This window comes from Oncorhynchus mykiss, chromosome 15 (genome assembly GCF_013265735.2).
Source record: "Oncorhynchus mykiss isolate Arlee chromosome 15, USDA_OmykA_1.1, whole genome shotgun sequence".
NCBI classification, from domain to species: Eukaryota; Metazoa; Chordata; class Actinopteri; order Salmoniformes; family Salmonidae; genus Oncorhynchus; species Oncorhynchus mykiss.
The window spans coordinates 39,812,527-39,832,625 of NC_048579.1; the positions used below are offsets into that span (position 1 = coordinate 39,812,527).

At 40.8% G+C, this 20,099-nt stretch overlaps 1 protein-coding gene across 3 annotated transcripts in view; it reads right to left on the bottom strand.

Annotated features, from left to right (window-relative positions):
* The window catches only part of LOC110490047 (diacylglycerol kinase delta), a 113,708-nt gene extending 94,599 nt beyond the window's left edge, over positions 1 to 19,109 (bottom strand). For 2 of the 3 annotated variants that reach the window (XM_036944350.1, XM_036944349.1), the window contains exons 1-2: positions 18,948 to 19,109; positions 8,654 to 8,764 (exon numbers count right to left, since the gene is read on the bottom strand). In XM_036944350.1, the coding sequence (XP_036800245.1) occupies positions 8,654 to 8,764; positions 18,948 to 19,082 (246 nt within the window). In that variant the 5' untranslated portion in view covers positions 19,083 to 19,109. The remainder of the gene's footprint in view (positions 1 to 8,653; positions 8,765 to 18,947) is intronic. The other variant, XM_036944348.1, reaches the window with a different exon arrangement.
* Positions 19,110 to 20,099: the final 990 nt, after the last annotated feature.

The following is a 20,099-nucleotide window of genomic DNA, read 5'->3' on the forward strand; positions in this document are numbered from 1 at the left end:
TTATCCCAGTTACTAATAAACAAGCACACTTTACGAAAAGTAATGTAAAAATCCCCTTGGATGGATGAGAAATTGAAAAAATGGTATGGTTGCTACACAACCGATTGGCAAACATACTGCAAATAGAGAAATCATGTGACTAAACTGAATAAAAATAAACTACACTTTGAAACCAAGATAAATTAAATAAAGAAGCTTTGGAGCACATTCAATTAAATTTTGGGTCTGACAACTTGGATGGAAACTACTGAGGATAATAGCGGATGAGATTACCACTCCTTTTTGCCATATCTTCAATTAAAGCCTACTACAAAGTGTGTGCCCTCAGACCTGGTGGGAAGCAAAAGTAATTCTGCTACCTAAGAATTAGGGATGCACGATATAATCGGTGAACATATCTGAATTGGCCGACATTAGCTAAAAATGGCAACATCACTATTGGCCGATGTCTAGTTTAACGCCGATGTGCAAAAACGATGTCAAAGCTGACGTGCATACCTATATAACGTAGGTACATGCCTTAATGACTCCACGTAAAATGTTGCACTACGCCTGCAACACAGCATTCATAACCTAGCCCACAATGTCTGCTATGTGGATCGAGCAGTCAACAAGTCCAGCAGTCATTTGAAAAAAAAAAGAACATTTCAGCGAGACAACTCAAAGACGAAATCCATTAAAGCCAAGATAATGGAATTCATTGCCCTTGACAATCAACCGTTCTCTGCCATGGGTGATGTTGGCTTTCACCGACTGGTCGAGCACCGGTACACACTACCAAGTGTTCTATTTTTCAGATGTTGCCCTACCGGAGTTACACAGTAATAGCGTCACTTCTATTAGCTTCACAACATACATACTATAGAACGCTGTTTGGGTCTTTGCGTGTAAAAAAACATACAGTAGCACTTTTTTATTTATTTTTTATTTCACCTTTATTTAACCAGGTAAGCTAGTAAGTTGAGAACAAGTTCTCATATACAACTGCATTCTGGCCAAGATAAAGCAAAGCAGTGCATCACAAACAACAACACAGAGTTTAACATGGAATAAACAAGCGTACAGTCAATAACACAATAGAAAAAAAGAAAGTCTATATACAGTGTGTGCAAATGGCGTGAGGAGGTAAGGCAGTAAATAGGCCATAGTAGTAAAGTAATTACAATTTAGCAAATTAACACTGGAGTGATAGATGAGCAGATGGTGATGTGCAAGTAGAAATACTGGTGTGCAAAAGAGCAAAAAAGTAAATAAAAACAATATGGGGATGAGGTAGGTAGATTGGGTGGGCTATTTACAGATGGGCTATGTACAGGTGCAGTGATCTGTGAGCTGCTCTGACAGCTGTGGCTTAAAGCTAGCTTCAGTGATTTTTGCAGTTCGTTCCAGTCATTGGCAGCAGAGAACTGGAAGGAAAGGCGGCCAAAGGAGGTGTTGGCTTTGGGATGGGTGCTGCTATGGTGACCAGTGAGCTGAGATAAGGCGGAGCTTTACCTAGCATAGACTCATAGATGACCTGGAGCCAGTGTTTCTGGCAACAAATATTTGGCGAGGGCCAGCACACTAGGTCGCAGTGGGGGGTGGTATATGGGGCTTTGGTGACAAAACGGCCAGTTGATTTGTACGGGTCCAGGTTTTGCAGCTCTTTCAGAACATCTGCTATCTGGATTTGGGTGAAGGAGAAGCTGGGGAGGCTTGGGCAAGTAGCTGCGAGGGGTGTGGAGCTGTTGGCCAGGTTGGGGTGGCCAGGAGGAAAGCATGGCCAGCCGTAGAGAAATGCTTATTGAAATTATTGAAATTTTACTTATTGAATTTGTGTGAGATTGAGGGCATCTAGCTTAGATTGTAGGACTGCCGGGGTGTTAAGCATATCCCAGTTTAGGTCACCTAACAGAACAATCTCTGAAGAAAGATGGGGGGCTATCAAGCGTTGTCAAAGCTGTACAAAAAAAGTCTGCAAACAAGAAAACAACGACCATGAACGATGTGTTTACAAAACCGCATTGGTAATAAAGCATAATTTGTTTGACCACAACTTCGGGGGTAGCTAGTTTTAGCTTGGTACCAAAAGACACCAATACAATCAGCCTGAAAACAACGACCAGTAGAAACTGCAGTCATTTTCATTATTCTTAGCAATGATTCAGGAATCCTTGTGAGTAAGTATTAGCTAGGTTGCCACTTGTTTTTTGCCTATTGAATTGAACTTTAGTTAATGAAAATAAATAGCTAGCCAGCTACTTAACCCTGTTGCCCAAATCTACCGTGAGGCTCGACTGGACTTGGTTATGTGTTGTGAAGCTAGCCACAATAAGGATTAGGCACAAATAGTGGAATATGCGGTTTGCCTTCAAAATAAAAGTATGTCATTGACAGTGATGCAAATGAAAACAAATAGTAGAATTATCACATAATTTTATTTTGAAGGCTAACCGCAAAGTCCACTATTGGGGCTAATCCTTATTGTGGCTATCTTCACATAGATGGGTCTGATGACTATTAATCAAAGTCTTATAAATTAGGGTTAGTTAAGATGATGCCGCCTAGCTATATAGTTAGCTAGCTAGCTAACTATAGCTACTGAAACAGATTGTCGTTTTTCTATGTTTTTGGGGAAGAACATAGCTAGCTCATGGATGCAAACAAACTCTTTTTTTATGACCAGCACTGTAGGTGCACGAGACGATTTTACCAGCATCATAGCATACGTACGTTGTGACATGAAATATAAGTGATAGTGTAATCAATGTGTAATAACAACGTAAAAAATTTATGTATGCGTTAAAATACTATATGATGTGAACTCATAGTCAGGCCATGATTGGTCAACGAGCTAAGTTGACACGTCAAATAGTGTTATCTACTGGTCAATGTTTTATTTTTTTGACATGCAAAGACCCAAACGGCGTTCCATTCAAATCCTGGTTGAGAATGAAACGACTGAGCAAATTAACAACGAAATAGAACAGCAAGTAAGTGAAAGAAATAGGTTTTCATTATGTTTTACTGGTAATGGGGACATACGTAAACGGCAACAAAATAACTTTTTGGTCAGTGCGGTGTGTGTGTGTAAGCTTTATTTAACTAGGCGAGTCAGTTAAGAACAAATTCTTATTTACAATGACGGCCTATCCCGGCCAAACCCTGACGACGCTGGGCTAATTGTGCGCCGCCCTTTAGGACTCCAGATCACGGCCGGATGTGATAGCCAGGATTCGAACCAGGGACTGTAGTGACACCTCTTGCACTGAGATGCAGTGCCTTAGACCGCTGCGTCCATGTGTGTGTGTGTTAACTATTTAACTGTAAATGTTCAATAATCGGTTATCGGTATCTGTTTTTTTTGGCAAGGAAAATATCGGATATCGGTATCGGCCAAAATTGTCATATCGGTGCATCACTACTAAGAATAGTAAAGCCCCCCTTACTGGCTCAAGCCAACCAGACTGTTACCAAAAAACTGTGTTTGACCAGATACAATGCTATTTTACAGTAAACAAATTGACAAGCATGCTTAATAGGGAAGGACATTCAATAAGCACAGCACTTACACAAATGACTGAATGGCTGAGAGAAATTGCAGATAAAAAGATTGTGGTCGTTGTTGTGTTAGACTTCAGTGCAGCATTTGACATTATCAATCATAGCCTGCTACTGGAAAAACATAAGTGTTATGGCTTTACATCCCCTGCTATATTGTGGATCGAGAGTTACCTGTCTAACAGAACACAGAGGGTGTTCAGTGGGGCCTCCAGGTAGAGTCAGGCATTTCCCAGGGCAGCTGTCTAGGCTCATTAATGTTTTCAATCTTAACTAATGACCTACCACTGGCTCAGAATAAAAGCCTGTGTGTCTATTGTATGCATGCTGATAACTCAACACTATACACGTCAGCTACTACAGCAAGTGAAATTACTGCAACACTTAAAGAGCTGCAGTCAGTTTCAGAATGGTGGCAAGAAATAAATTAGTCCTAAATATTACAAAAACTAAAAGCATTGTATTTGGGACAAATCATTCACTAAACCCTAAACCTCAACTAAATCGTGTAATGAATAATGTGGAAATTTAACAAGTTGAGGAGACAAAACTGCTTGGTATAACCTTGGGTTGTAAACTGTCATGGTCAAAACATATTGATGCAACAGTAGCTAAGATGGGGAGAGGTCTGTCCATAATAAAGCGCTCAGCCTTCTTAACAATGCTATCAATAAGGTAGGTGCTACAGGCCCTAGATTTGTCGCACCTGGACTACTTTCCAGTTATGTGGTCAGTGCCACAAAGAGGGACGTAGGAAATGTACAACTGGCCCAGAACAGTGCAGCACGGCTGGCCCTTAAATGTACACGGAGAGCTAAAATTAATAATATGCATGTCAATCTCTCCTGGCTCAAGGTAGAGGAGAGATCGACTTCATCACTACTTGTATTTGTGAGAAGAATTGACATGTTGAATGCACTGAGTTTAAACAACTAGCACACAGCTCAGACACCTATGCATACCCAATACATGCCAACAGAGGTCTATTCACAGATCACAAGTCCAACACAGACTATGGGCAGACACACAGTAAATAAAATAACATTTTATTGGTCACATACACGTGATTAGCAGATGTTATTGCAGGTGTAGCAAAATGCTAGTGCTTCTAGCTTCGATTGTGCAGTAATATCTAACAAATTACATGACATATACCCAATAAACACAATTCTAAGTAGGAATGAATTAAGACTGTATACATATGGACAAGTGATGTCAGAGCGGAACGGACTAAGACACAGTAGAATAGTATAGAAAAAAACAGTATATACAGTTGAAGTCGGAAGTTTACATACACTTAGGTTGGAGTCATTAAAACTTGTTTTTCAACCACTCCGCAAATTTCTTGTTAACAAACTATAGTTTTGGCAAGTCGGTTAGGACATCTACCTTGCGCATGACACAAGTAATTTTTCCAACAATTGTCTACAGACAGATTATTTCACTTATAAATGCACTGTATCACAATTCCAATGGGTCAGAAGTTTACATACACTAAGATGACTGAGCCTTTAAACAGCTTAGAAAATTCCAGAAAATTATGTCATTGCTTTAGAAGCTTCTGATAGGCTAATTGACATAATTTGAGTCAATTGGAGGTGTACCTGTGGATGTATTTCAAGGCCTACCTTCAAACTCGGTGCCTCTGCTTGACATCATCATGGGAAAATAAAAAGAAATCAGCCAAGACCTCAGAAAAAAATTGTAGACCTCCACAAGTCTGGTTCATCGGTGGAAGCAATTTCCAAACGCCTGAAGGTACCACATTCATCTGTACAAACAATAGTATGCAAGTATAAACACCATGGGACCACGCAGCCTTCATACCACTCAGGAAGGAGACACGTTCTATCTCCTAGAGATGAACGTACCATGGTGCGAAAAGTGCAAATCAATCCCAGAACAGCAGCAAAAGACCTTGTGAAGGTCCACACATCCACAGTAAAACGAGTCCTATATCAACATAACCTGAAAGGCCGCTCAGCAAGGAAGAAGCCACTGCTCCAAAACCGCCATAAAGTAGTCAGACTACGGTTTGCAACTGCACATGGGGACAAAGATCGTACTTTTTGGAGAAATGTCCTCTGGTCTGATGAAACAAAAATAGAACTGTTTGGCCATTAGGACCATCATTATGTTTGGGGGAAAAAGGGGGAAGCTTGCAAGCCGAAGAACACCATCCCAAACGTGAAACACGGGGGTGGCAGCATCATGTTGTGGGGTGTTTTGCTGCAGGAGGGACTGGTGCACTTCACAAAATAGATGGCTTCATGAGGAAGGAAAAGTATGTGGATATATTGAAGCAACATCTCAAGGCATCAGTTAAAGCTTGGTCGCAAATGGGTCTTCCAAATGGACAATGACCCAAGGCATACTTCCAAAGTTGTGGCAAAATGGCTTAAGGACAACAAAGTCAAGGTATTGGAGTGGCCATCACAAAGCCCTGACCTCAATCCTATAGAAAATTTGTGGGCAGAACTGAAAAAGTGTGTGCGAACAAGGAGGCCTACAAACCTGACTCAGTTGCACCAGCTCTGTCAGAAGGAATGGGCCAAAATTCACCCAACTTATTGTGGAAAGCTTGTAGAAGGCTACCCAAAAAGTTGGACCCAAGTTAAACAATTTAAAGGCAATGCTACCAAATACTAATTGAGTGTTCGTAAACTTCTGACCCACTGGGAATGTGATGAAAGAAATAAAAGCTGAAATAAATCCCTCTCTACTATTATTCTGACTTGTCACATTCTTAAAATATAGTGGTGATCCTAACTGACATAAGACAGGGAATTTTTATTAGGATTAAATGTCAGGAATTGTGAAAAACTAAGTTTAAATGTGCTTGGCGAAGGTGTATGTAAACTTCGACTTCAACTGTACATATGAGATAAGTAATGCAAGATATGTAAGCATTATTAAGTGAATGAGATACGGTAGAATAGTATAAAATGCAGTATGTACATACGAGATGAGTAACTCCACATATGTAAACATTATTAAGTGAATGAGATAGGGTAGAATAATATAAAATGCAGTATATACAGTGCCTTGCGAAAGTATTCGGCCCCCTTGAACTTTGTGACCTTTTGCCACATTTCAGGCTTCAAACATAAAGATATAAAACTGTATTTTTTTGTGAAGAATCAACAACAAGTGGGACACAATCATGAAGTGGAACGACATTTATTGGATATTTCAAACTTTTTTAACAAATCAAAAACTGAAAAATTGGGTGTGCAAAATTATTCAGCCCCTTTACTTTCAGTGCAGCAAACTCACAGAAGTTCAGTGAGGATCTCTGAATGATCCAATGTTGACCTAAATTACTAATGATGATAAATACAATCCACCTGTGTGTAATCAAGTCTCCGTATAAATGCACCTGCACTGTGATAGTCTCAGAGGTCCGTTAAAAGCGCAGAGAGCATCAAGAAGAACAAGGAACACACCAGGCAGGTCCGAGATACTGTTGTGAAGAAGTTTAAAGCCAGATTTGGATACAAAAAGATTTCCCAAGCTTTAAACATCTCAAGGAGCACTGTGCAAGCGATAATATTGAAATGGAAGGAGTATCAGACCACTGCAAATCTACCAAGACCTGGCCGTCCCTCTAAACTTTCAGCTCATACAAGGAGAAGACTGATCAGAGATGCAGCCAAGAGGCCCATGATCACTCTGGATTAACTGCAGAGATCTACAGCTGAGGTGGGAGACTCTGTCCATAGGACAACAATCAGTCGTATATTGCACAAATCTGGCCTTTATGGAAGAGTGGCAAGAAGAAAGCCATTTCTTAAAGATATCCATAAAAAGTGTCGTTTAAAGTTTGCCACAAGCCACCTGGGAGACACACCAAACATGTGGAAGAAGGTGCTCTGGTCAGATGAAACCAAAATTGAACTTTTTGGCAACAATGCAAAACGTTATGTTTGGCGTAAAAGCAACACAGCTGAACACACCATCCCCACTGTCAAACATGGTGGTGGCAGCATCATGGTTTGGGCCTGCTTTTCTTCAGCAGGGACAGGGAAGATGGTTCAAATTGATGGGAAGATGGATGGAGCCAAATACAGGACCATTCTGGAAGAAAACCTGATGGAGTCTGCAAAAGACCTGAGACTGGGACGGAGATTTGTCTTCCAACAAGACAATGATCCAAAACATAAAGCAAAATCTACAATGGAATGGTTCAAAAATAAACATATCCAGGTGTTAGAATGGCCAAGTCAAAGTCCAGACCTGAATCCAATCGAGAATCTGTGGAAAGAACTGAAAACTGCTGTTCACAAATGCTCTCCATCCAACCTCACTGAGCTCGAGCTGTTTTGCAAGGAGGAATGGGAAAAAATGTCAGTCTCTCGATGTGCAAAACTGATAGAGACATACCCCAAGCGACTTACAGCTGTAATCGCAGCAAAAGGTGGCGCTACAAATTATTAACTTAAGGGGGCTGAATAATTTTGCACGCCCAATTTTTCAGTTTTTGATTTGTTAAAAAAGTTTGAAATATCCAATAAATGTCGTTCCACTTCATGATTGTGCACCACATTGGTGCGGCTGGCTTCCGGGTTGGATGCGCGCTGTGTTAAGAAGCAGTGTGGCTTGGTTGGGTTGTGTGTCGGAGGACGCATTACTTTTTTCAACCTTCGTCTCTCCCGAGCCCGCACAGGAGTTGTGGCAATGAGACAAGATAGTAGCTATTAAAAACTATTGGATACCACGAAATTGGGGAGAAAAAGGGGTCAAATTTAAATTTAAAAAATGGAACAGAGAGGACTGTGGAGACACACACACACACAGATTTTGCGTTGTAGATATGTGGATATGTGGTAGTAGAGTAGTGGCCTGAGGGCAGACACTTATTGTGTTGTGAAATGTTTTTAAAATTGTATATAATTGCCTTAATGTTGATTGGCCCCAGGAAGTGGGGATAGATAATAAAAACAAATACAATTACATGAATTTGTCCCAATACTTTTGGTCCCCTAAAATGGTTTACTCGATATGGATGAAAATATCTTCAAATTAATAGTAATTGTATCATTTGCTAAAGTACAGAGCCAAAACAACAAAAAATGTCTCCCTGTATACATAAAGGGTAAAAATTAATACCAACCTTGGCAGTCTTGGCATAGTACAGAGTCCTCCCACGCAGTTTGAAGTAGCGTCTCTTCCAGCGCTGGAACGAGTTGGTCTGTTTTACCAATTTGCCCTCCTTCAGGATCGTCTGCACAGGATGACAACGTAGGGAGACTAGTCAGTGACGTCCCCATCCTCCCAAACACACACACACACACTAAAGTACATGCACATACACACAAACACAAGTGATGCATGGGATCATCAATGTGCAGCCTTATCAAAACATCAACCCCATGACTATATAAATAGGTAAGAATATAATATCATCATGAACCACACAACCTTTTCTCGGGAACGTCTGTGAAATCGATTGTATGATCCCCTGAGCTGCACTAACAATGCCAGCCATTCACAATGTCTGAACGATGTCTCCCTTAATCTACCAAGCTTAGCTACCCGAACCCCTGCAGCACAGAGCACTCTTACCACCAGCACCGTTATATCATCTGTCTGCACAGAGATATAGCCTAGCCTAGCTCCTCTACTCTGACATATAGGGGGTTTGGACAGTAGCATTGGCCATGGTTGATTTACATATCCAGGGAGGCAGAGTCACTGAACTGGGCTTGACATTAAAGACATTGCCAAAGCTGGAGAGCGGAGACACACAGTCAGTTCACAAATAAACCCACCTAGTGTCTAAATGTAGGAAGGAGGTAGGCCTACTATCTTGAATTCTACCTAACCAATTAGAGACTCAGCAAAAAAAGATAGGGTGTGTCCCAAAATCTCCAACCTTCTTCCAAAGTGTGCCCTTGCAAACTCCATGGCATGGATTTAAATGCATAGGAAGAAGTTACTGGAAGAAGTTGCTCACCATTGTTAAATCTATGCGAAAAAGTCAGAGAGTGGAGTATTGGGACTTAGCCTTCCAGTGGAGACAAGATTTTGGGCGAGCATCCAATGTTAGCATTAGGGGCAACCAGAGAATTGTTGATGAACCAACATTTTGCTCTGACCACATGCTCTCCACAGTCATCCTCTGCTTTGAAAAGCAGTGCTGCGCAGTAAAGCATCACCTAAGGCAGGGATATTCAAAACCGATTCTGGAGGTCCAGAGTACTGCTGGTTTTCTGTTCTACCTGATAATTTTACCCACTTGGTATCCCAGGTCTAAATCAGTCCCAGGTGAAAATCAGCAGTGGAACTGGCTTTGAAGTCCAGATTTAAATACATCTAAATCTAAGCAGTCAGTCATAACTACAGTGTTACAGTGACGTATTACCGCCAGTCCGCCACACCGGTAACTCCAAAGCTGTGCTTTGATGCTGCTGATGGTCAATAATAATCTACCAAACATGCTAAATGCCAGTCAGTAATGGCCTGGTACTCAGCACTCTATTGGCACTCTAATCCCTCTGACATCAATGCAAATGCTTTCGAAAATCAAATCAAACATCATGAGAGACCATGAGCTCACGTTGCCCAATTTTCTATTGGTTAAGCAATTACGTGAGAAAACAGAGTTTTGATGGCCTCTATTAAAAAGAGGAGGATCCCACCAGCTTAATAGGCTAGGCCTACTATATTAAGCACATTGCTTCACTTTATAACAGGAGTATAGCCTACCTGGCTGGCATGAAAATGAACTAAGGGAAAAGCGTCCTCCATTCGCTATTTATATGCATAGATCATCCCCCCCTGCTTCTGACAGGTGAATGATAAATAGTCCATTCTAAAATATATCTAAAAAATGTCACATATTATTTAATACATGTAAAAGACCAGATTAAATGGACAATAGTCTGGTGGGCGACAATATTATCACTTGTGAATGATGTATTATCTATCACTTGTGAATGATGCCCAGCGTGTGAAAAGAGAATTTTGACTGGCCACTATCTAAAAGAGGATCCAGCTTTCTCGTGCTGCTTAAAATGAAGCACATTAATCCACTTTACAACCGGGTTAGCCTAACCGGCGGCTCCTGAGTTTCAAGTTTGGGGAAAATCAGTTACCATAAAAATGCACCTTTATAATAATGCATTACATGCATAATCGCATTTGCAGACCTATGTAATTGCAGACCAACTACCAATTGCAGACCTATTGGTAATGTGATGAGTAGATTGGATAGTCATAATTTAGGCTAATAATACAACTCAATCACTGTTCGCAAAAAAAAAAGACAGTTCAATGCATGGCTGAGCACGTATAGTAGACCTATGTTTCTTCTATCTTTGCGTGAGGGAAAGATGAATGGAGAAAAGTACAGAGAGATCCTTGATGAAAACCTGCTCCAGAGCGCTCAGGACCTCAGACTGGGGCGAAGGTTCACCTTCCAACAGGACAACGACCCTAAGCACACGCCAAGACAACGCAGGAGTGAGACTTTGGAACAAGTCTCTGAACGTCCTTGAGGAGGAAATTATTTTCCAAAAACAAACTTTTAAGTAGCACTGACCCAACAATGTTAAATAGTGAATATGCACAGTGCGCACTCACAGGGAAATCACCGGGGAGATGACAGATGCTCTCCGCTGGTGCTATACTGTTGTTCGCTCAATTAGGTTGATAATTTTTGATAACTAAAAAGACATAATAGTCCTTTCATTGTCTTCGTTCTACAGCAATAACCATTTTCTTTTCAAATTATGTTTACCTGCAATTGTATTTTGAAAATTGCGGTATGCCTGGCTTGGCCTCTACTTTTCACAGAGACGCAACTCAACAATAATCTGGTCAAATTGCTCTCTGTCTTTCCTTCCGACTGTAAACAATACAATTTAAAACAATACACAATTTATTATAAAAAATAAGCTAAATATCTCTGTGGCCAAAATCATGTTTTAGTAGCCTATTTTGAATGATTGTATTTTTTTTTGTATAAACAGGAGTAGGTGATGAGACTAATGAAGTGTGCAGCCTGAGCAAGGAGAGAGCATGCCTTTCATGCGACTTCTTTCAAATCATTAGAGTCGAATGCAGCCTTAGAATGTATTAAATCAAAGCATATAGCTTAACTTTTGTATCACAACTAAAGTTACATAAATAACTCAAAATGAAGCATATGAGAACCTGTTTCTTTGTTAACCGCTCAACACAGAATAGCCACATTTGCACACTCCTGACACTCCCTCGAAATCGCATGGAGAAAATGCATTTTCTATTTTATTCAGCTATGTTCAATTGTATTCTTCATACTATAAAATAATGCCAAGGAATTCTAAGCAAATCTTGTCTGCTAAATGAACTAGCATAGCCCACAGCCATATAACATAGCCAGATATGAGGGTATGCTGTTCTTTTAAAATAGATTACATTTTCTTCATATCATGTTTCTTTAGATCTGTCTAAAATAAATAATGTATTTATTGTGATGGTGTAGGCTATATTACATGGATTTAGACTGAAAATGTAGACGTTCCAAAAGGTCTGTATCAGTGGCTTGTAGGCTGTGTGTGGAAGCCAGGAGATACTAAACGTGTTAATGTTAATTAATGGTCCAATACCTGTGAGACCTGAAGTTATTTGCATGACAATCACTGGTTGACCGCCACAGCCCTAGTCATAACAGCTTTATCATCATAGCATAGCTTTATTTTAAAATTTTAAAAGGCTTTGAAGGTCTGAGGTGAATATGATTCCTTGTTAACGAGAAAGTTAGCCTAATACTGTGGTAGCCAATATGACTGTAAGAATGGGCACAGAGCTGCCACCATGGCTATAAATTAATTTCAATAGGAACTGCTGCTCAATGGGTGGTAGCAGGTGACAGCTTAGCTCTGGTCCAGGGCGTTAGTGTGCCTTCCGCTACCAACGGTTAGTAAAGGAAAAATGTGTTGTGTACACACAAAATGTAGCAGCTTAGGAACAAATATAAAAGGAAGTAATTAACAAGACTGAAGCGCAACAACAATGAAATGAGAGCCAGCTAAACATGAAAAGGAAGAGCCCCGATGGACACAGTTTTTGTTTACTGCAATCCCCTGGTTTTCCATGAGAATGATGTAGTTGGTGTGGACTGCTTCAATCTCGTACTCCATTACTTAAGGATCTGACCCTTTTTTTCAATTTTCACCTAAAATAACATACCCAAATCTAACTGCCTGTAGCTCAGGATCTGAAGCAAGGATATGCATATTCTTGATACCATTTGAAAGGAAACCCTTTGCCGTTTGTGGAAATGTGAAATTAATCTAGGAGAATTCTTTACTTATTTCACTTTTATTTAACCAGGTAGGTAAGTTGAGAACAAGTTCTCATTTACAATTGCGACCTGGGCAAGATAAAGCGAAGCAGTTCGACACATACAACAACACAGAGTTACACATGGAGTAAAACAAACATACAGTCAATAATACAGTAGAAAAATAACTCTATATACAATGTGAGAAAATGAGGTGAGATAAGGGAGGTAAAGGAAAAAAAGGCCATGGTGGCGAAGTAAAAAAATATAGCAAGTAAAACACTGGAATGGTAGATTTGCAGTGGAAGAATGTGCAAAGTAGAGATATAAATAATGGGGTGTAAAGGAGCAAAATAAATACAGTAGGGGAAGAGAGTTGTTTGGGCTAAATTATAGATGGGCTATGTACAGGTGCAGTAATCTGTGAGCTGCTCTGACAGCTGGTGCTTAAAGCTAGTGAGGGAGATAAGTTTTCCAGTTTCAGAGATTTTTGTAGTTCGTTCAAGTCATTGGCAGCAGAGAACTGGAAGGAGAGACCAAAGAAAGAATTGGTTTTGGGGGGGACCAGAGATATACTTGCTAGAGCACGTGCTACAGGTGGGTGCTGCCATGGTGACCAGCGAGCTGAGATAAGGGGGGGGGGGGGCCTTTACCTAGCAGGGTCTTGTAGATGACCCGGAGCCAGTGGGTTTGGCGAAGAGTATGAAGCGAGGACCAGCCAACGAGAGTGTACAGGTCGCAGTGGTGGGTAGTATATGGGGCTTTGGTGACCAAACGGACGGCACTGTAATAGACTGCATCCAATTTATTGAGTAGGGTATTTGAGGCTATTTTGTAAATGACATCGCCGAAGTCGAGGATCGGTAGGATGGTCAGTTTTACGAGGGTATGTTTGGCAGCATGAGTGAAGGATGCTTTGTTTTGAAACAGTAAGCCAATTCTAGATTTAACTTTGGATTGGAGATGCTTAATGTGAGTCTGGAAGGAGAGTTTACAGTCTAACCAGACACCTAGGTATTTGTAGTTGTCCACATATTCTAAGTCAGAACCGTCCAGAGTAGTGATACAGTGCGGGCAGCGATCAGTTGAAGAGCATGCATTTAGTTTTACTTGCATTTAAGAGCAGTTGGAGGCCACGGAAGGAGAGTTGTATGGCATTGAAGCTTGCCTGGAGGGTTGTTAACACAGTGTCCAAAGAAGGGCCAGACGTATACAGAATGGTGTCATCTGCGTAAAGGTGGATCAGAGAATCACCAGCAGCAAGAGCGACATCATTGATGTATACAGAGAAGAGAGTCGGCCCGAGAATTGAACCCTGTGGCAGTCCCGTAGAGACTGGCAGAGGTCCGGACAATAGGCCCTCCGATTTGACACACTGAACTCTATCAGAGAAGTAGTTGGTGAACCAGGCGAGGCAGTCATTTGAGAAACCAAGGCTGTTGAGTCTGCACATAAGAATGTGGTGATTGACAGAGTCGAAAGCTTTGGCCAGGTTTGCACAGTATTGGCACTTATCGATGGCGGTTATGATATCGTTTAGGTCTGGCTAAAATCCTAAAATGTGGGTTTTATCAACCCCACCACTTGCCATTGTACAAAACTAGTTTATGGCTGCGCCTCAAAAAATTACAGTTTGAAATTAACCAATTAAGATTTGAAGTGTGATTACAACATGCGCATACAGTAGGCTCTAGTTGTTTTAACGGAATAGCCTGAAAAAAGATCTTCAGCTCAGATTTACTCAAGAGGCATTAAGTCTCTGCATGGTCAATCCGACATCTGCTGCGGCCGTACAGCATTTACTGTGATGCGGTCTCCGCAGAAGTCAGAGCATTCATGCCCGATGTCGACCAGATGCATAAGCGTTTTGTTTGGCCAGATTTCCGTACTTGACGCACATGCTTCGCTTTTCAACTAGCTTAAAGCTACCTAGTTGGAGTCTATGTGTGTACTTCTGTTTGTACCACCACACAGCAAAGCAATGCAAAAGTTGAAAATATTAAACGCATGGGGTACACAGAACGCCCCACAGCCTAATGAGGCACCCCCAACGTAGCATTGCGAAATGCTCCATTGACAGTGAATGACTTCCACCGGAACGCAAATACTTTGATGAATTTGGTAGACATGAGGCATCGTATTTCTTGTGCTTCGCAGAGCTGTTGTGAAGGAATTTGTCAAGGAAGTGAGTTTGCGTTTATACAAAACCTCCCTCCCACATCTACCGTCAACCAATCATGTAAATGCAGAGCTAAACAGACCTATAAAAGCCCTCCGCATTGTTACACAATTTGAGAGGCACACGGTGATGCGGTACGGAGCTCGATTTGGCATCCACAAGTCTCTGGAGCCTCCGCAATTGCTAATACATGTCATGTCTCAAAATCTATCTTACCTCTATATTGTTTTATGTCCTCCGGAGTAGAGAAAATTGATGACGAGTTCAACGGCGTAGTTCGTTTTTGTGTTTCTTTTAACAATAAGTAGGTTAGTACTCACACAGCATCCAGCCCAGCTGACAATGCTATTTTCCTGATTTTAGACCACTTTTTTTGTTAACCCTTTTACCTAACCCTTTCCCTAACCTTTAACCTAACTCTAACTTTGGTGAATGGATGGCACCGGAGGGGATGGGCACCGTTTTACGGGCTCCTGACCAATTGTGCTATTTTGTGTGTTTCTATGCTCCGTTTTAAACGTTATTTTGTACATAATGTTTCCGCCATCGTTTCCTATGACCGAAAAGCACTTCAGGACATCAGAACAGCAATTGAGCACCTCCAACTGGACGAGGACCTTTTCTTTAATGAGTCGGATGCGAAGGATATACAGCTCTTCCCGGACCAGACCTAAATTCACATAATTCGTAAGAAGAGGAGACGCCGCTACAGAGGTCGACAAGCCGGAAGCCTGGCGAGACTGCTTCGGCAAGTCTCGCCACATTGAAGCTGCCCAGCAGGGAGACCATCCTGTCTGATGTTCAGACTCTGCTTGCAGATGTAAGAGAAGAAATCTGTACTGCCCTGCCAACTTCACTGTTGCGCCAAGCAGAGGAAACTGAAGTTTTGAAATACATCAAAAAGCGTGAAGGTTCTTGGCAGTCTGGCGAAGTACCCGTCCAAGCAAGGGCTTTGGGATGGTGATGCAATATGGCAGTCATGCCAACATATCTCATCAGCCACCTGGTGGAAGGGACTTTGTGGATCTGAGGCTCTTTCCCCTGTTGCCTCCATCATCCTCTAAATCCCAACAACATCAGCCGCCTTAGAGCGCAACTGTTTCTTGTTTGGGAACACACACACCAAAGCACGCAACAGGCTTGACCAATACAAAGGTTGAAGAATTAGTGGCCATCCGGGCAAATTTTTGGCTTTTTGAGCCTGACAATGAGCCATCCTCAACAAGATTGGAAAGTGACCGTGAAGATGAGGCCTCAGAGCCTCAGAGTCTGATGTTCAAGAGGTGGACTTTAAGGAGGTCCAGGGAGAAGCGGAAGTCCAGGGAGAAGCAATGGAAGCTTGAGAGGAAGACAACCAAAGCTTTAGTTTCTAGACTATCTAGACTATTTTATAGATGTATGTTGAAAACGTTTTTGGGAGATACGATGGATCATTGGGAATCATTCAATATTCCCTTTCTTTTGTTGTTCAGTGAAATCCTCCCATGTGAAGAGTCAACTCATTTCATTCAAGTTCGTAACTAAATCGTTTTTTAAATTTCTATTGGAAGGATTTTATAATTTTCAATTATGTCTACTTATGATAAGGTAAAAGGTTTATGTTTCTGTCTCCATATGATATGGTAAATATATCCATTGCAAAAAAAATCTACATTTAAATGGAATTAATATTAATTTGCATATATTTCCGTTACTTCCCAAATATTCCTATGGGATGTTTCCACCTCTGAATATTCCCCAAACTGTGCAAACCTAGTCTGAATACTTTCTGAATGCACTGAACGCTGCTGCTACTCTGTGTTTATTATCTATGCATAGTCACGTTACCCATACCTACATGTAGATATTACCTTGACTACCCTGTAGCCCTACACATTGTACCCCTTCTATATAGCCCCGTTATTCCTTTTTTATTGTGTTACTATTTTTTCTTTAGCATTATTATGCATTGTTGGTTAATAAGGGCTCGTAAGTAAGCATTTCAAGGTAATGTTGTTGTATTCGGCATGTGACAAATACAATTTTACAGAACTTGAATCCTAATCCCTAGCCTAGCTAATGTTAGCCAGCTATCTACAACTAAATGGATTTCGTAACATATCATAAGAAATGGATGATGGACATTCCCACATTAATACATACCATTCGAAACATAGCATAATACATGGAATGGAGCAGCTTGGATTTAGGTAAAGAATAATACAAAATGCTCAGAGTCTCGGTTGAATTACAGCATTCCCCCTGGGCACACACTGGTTGAATCAACGTTGTTTCCACATTTCAATGAAATTACATTGAACCAACATTGAATAGACGTGGAATTAATGTTTTTCATCTGCAATTCTTCTTCTTTTATTTATTATGTTACCAATAATATTGACATGTTAATAATATTTTCTGACTACAATTAATGTGTCATCTTTTAACTCAAATCTGTTAGCTTTCAAAATGTAAGTAGGTATATCTAGCTGTCGCACCTGGTGTCATAGACGTAACGTAGTAAACGTAAATCCAGAACACGCAAATTAGTATGATATGTTGTGTTTGGTACGCTTACATAAGACAGGGTGGATGGGCGAGCGTATAACACGAACGTCCAGCAACAAAGGTTGCGAGCTCAAATCTCATCACAGACTGTAATATTTGTTTTGTGGAGAAATGACCAGGCAGGAGACGGGAGTACAGTTAGTTTTTGTTTAGTCAAAACCCCTCGTGCTCTACAGTTCCCGGCACCCCAGTGCGCATGTGCATTTCCTATTAGGTGTAGTAACGTAACACTGCCGTAATGCATTACTGCTTAGTAACAGCACAGTAACTAATATAAACATATGTAGATCCCAGATACTACACAGACAACTTTAGCATTTTAACTAATTAACTACTTACTATGTTGTAGCTACTTTGCAACTTAGCATGTTAGCTAACCCGTCCCTTAACTGCAACCCTTCCCCTAACCAAAACTTAACCATTTAACTAACTCCTAAACTTAACCCTAAATCCTATCCTAGCTAACGGATTTACGTACAGAATAATACGAAATGCTCTGAGACCAGGTTTCGGCCAGCCAACTGACAACACATTCTGATGGAATGGCTCGTCCTATGCTTTGTATAAACCCAGAGAATATATTGGTTCCTTTCTTTCCTTCCTTTGTAAATACAGCAATGTGAACGCAAATAGGACTCGGCCCACAAAATAGGTGAAGTGAAGTGGCAAAACAGTTGAGTCCTCTTTCAAAGGCAAGGGCAGTGTGAATACAACGACAACTGTTATTTAGCTTGTTTTTTTTCTTCTCAGAGTTCACTTTAAAGAGGACTGAAATCGGTTATTTTAAAAAAAGGGGCCTATATGTGAAATCACTCTTGAAAGGAAAATCATTAGCCTGTCTCCAATGTACAATATTGTATATTACAACATATTTGTTGGCAGATAAGTGCTCCTGAAAACGTATAGATAGTTATGAATATCAAACGAGATGCCGAATGAATCAATTGCGATAGTAGTTAGAAGCAAAAACTAGCTAGAGCTGGCCAACAGAATCGAGGAGTATCATATTGCTATGAAACAGCTGGCCATTCACATATGGAGGTATTTAGCAGCAGTAATCCACGGATTTAATATATTTTAAGTTAAAATAGATTAAGGTTTTGATGAAGGTTAGCTAACGTTACGATTTATCAACACTCAGTAATGATACCGTTAGGTGTGGTGCTGATGATAGTACAGTAACGTTACTGATATCGAGAGCTCGAGCTATTATAGTTCCAGCTAGCGCAAGCGAGACCTGTCCGGGGACCCTACTCGCCATCTTGCGGATGTAGAGAGACAGGAAAGAGCGGTGTTTCCCATCTGGCCTCGCAAAGCTAGAAAATTAGCATAGCGGATGGAGAGAACAGCTACCGAAAAGTATGGTCGCCTTTGGCTTTGAATCGCAATGTTACCAATGCAATTACAGTTTACCTTGCTTCGTATCTGACCCGATGTGGAAACTTTGCGTATTAATTTCTGCGGAGATCCATGTTCCTGCTCTGGTTCACTATCCGAAGATTCATCCAGGCATCTTGCCGTGGCCTCGACTCGGACTGCCACCGCCATATCATTCGCCCCCAGGGAATGATATATACAATGAGTGGAAGGTGGAGTCAAGAGGAATTAGCACCCCCTTGTGTTCAAGACAGGGCAAAGCAGCACCACTCGGGGTTTTTCTCAACTCATGCATCCTCCTGCTCCTCTCGCCTTCTTTTGGAAAAGGGTCAAAGGTAATCGAGGAGAGGCGGCGAGGAGAAGGAAAGATTACGAAAATGCGCTTGTATGAAGTTGGTGTCAATTCGTGACCCAATCAGTTCTTTCAAATGAATCTGTTCTGAGCTGCACTTCATAATGCAATTGAATCCCACATTAGTTATGACAGACTGACTCAATTTCCTGATGCTGGTTTGAAATGTTTGGGAGCAGCTTATTGATGTCCTGTACTTGTGCTCCTGGATAGCACAACATTTTTGCTCCTGTCAGTGGAAATATATTGCATATTGCAATATTTCAAAATACAATCGTGGTAAAAAACATAGTTTGGAAAGCAAATGGCTATTGCTGTAAAGAGAATATAATGAAAAGACTCTAATATGTATTTTAGTTAGGCTATGAAAATTCTCAACTTAATTGAATGAACTCTACGCTATACTATGTGCTATAGACTCTTAGAAAAAAGGTGCCTTTTTTTCTAAGAGTGTATAGCATAGAGTATACCTAAGCTATAGGCTATATCAGATACGTTTCTTTTTTCTTTGTACAACATGTTGCCTTTTCTAAACACATTGGGAACCATAGGATAACCCTTTGAATAAACCATTTTGGTTCCAGGTAGAACCCTTTTGGATTCCATGTAGAACCCTTTCCACAGAATAGTTATATCTTGAACCAAAAAGGGTTCTCCTATGGGGACAGCGACAGAACCCTTTTGGAACCTTTTTTTCTAAGAGTGTAAGTGCTCAGCCATGCATTGAACAGTCTTTTTTGCAAACTATAATTGAGTTAAATTATGACTATCCAATTTACTCATCACATTACGAATAATAAGCTATCACACATAAGTCTGAAAATGCAATGATGCAT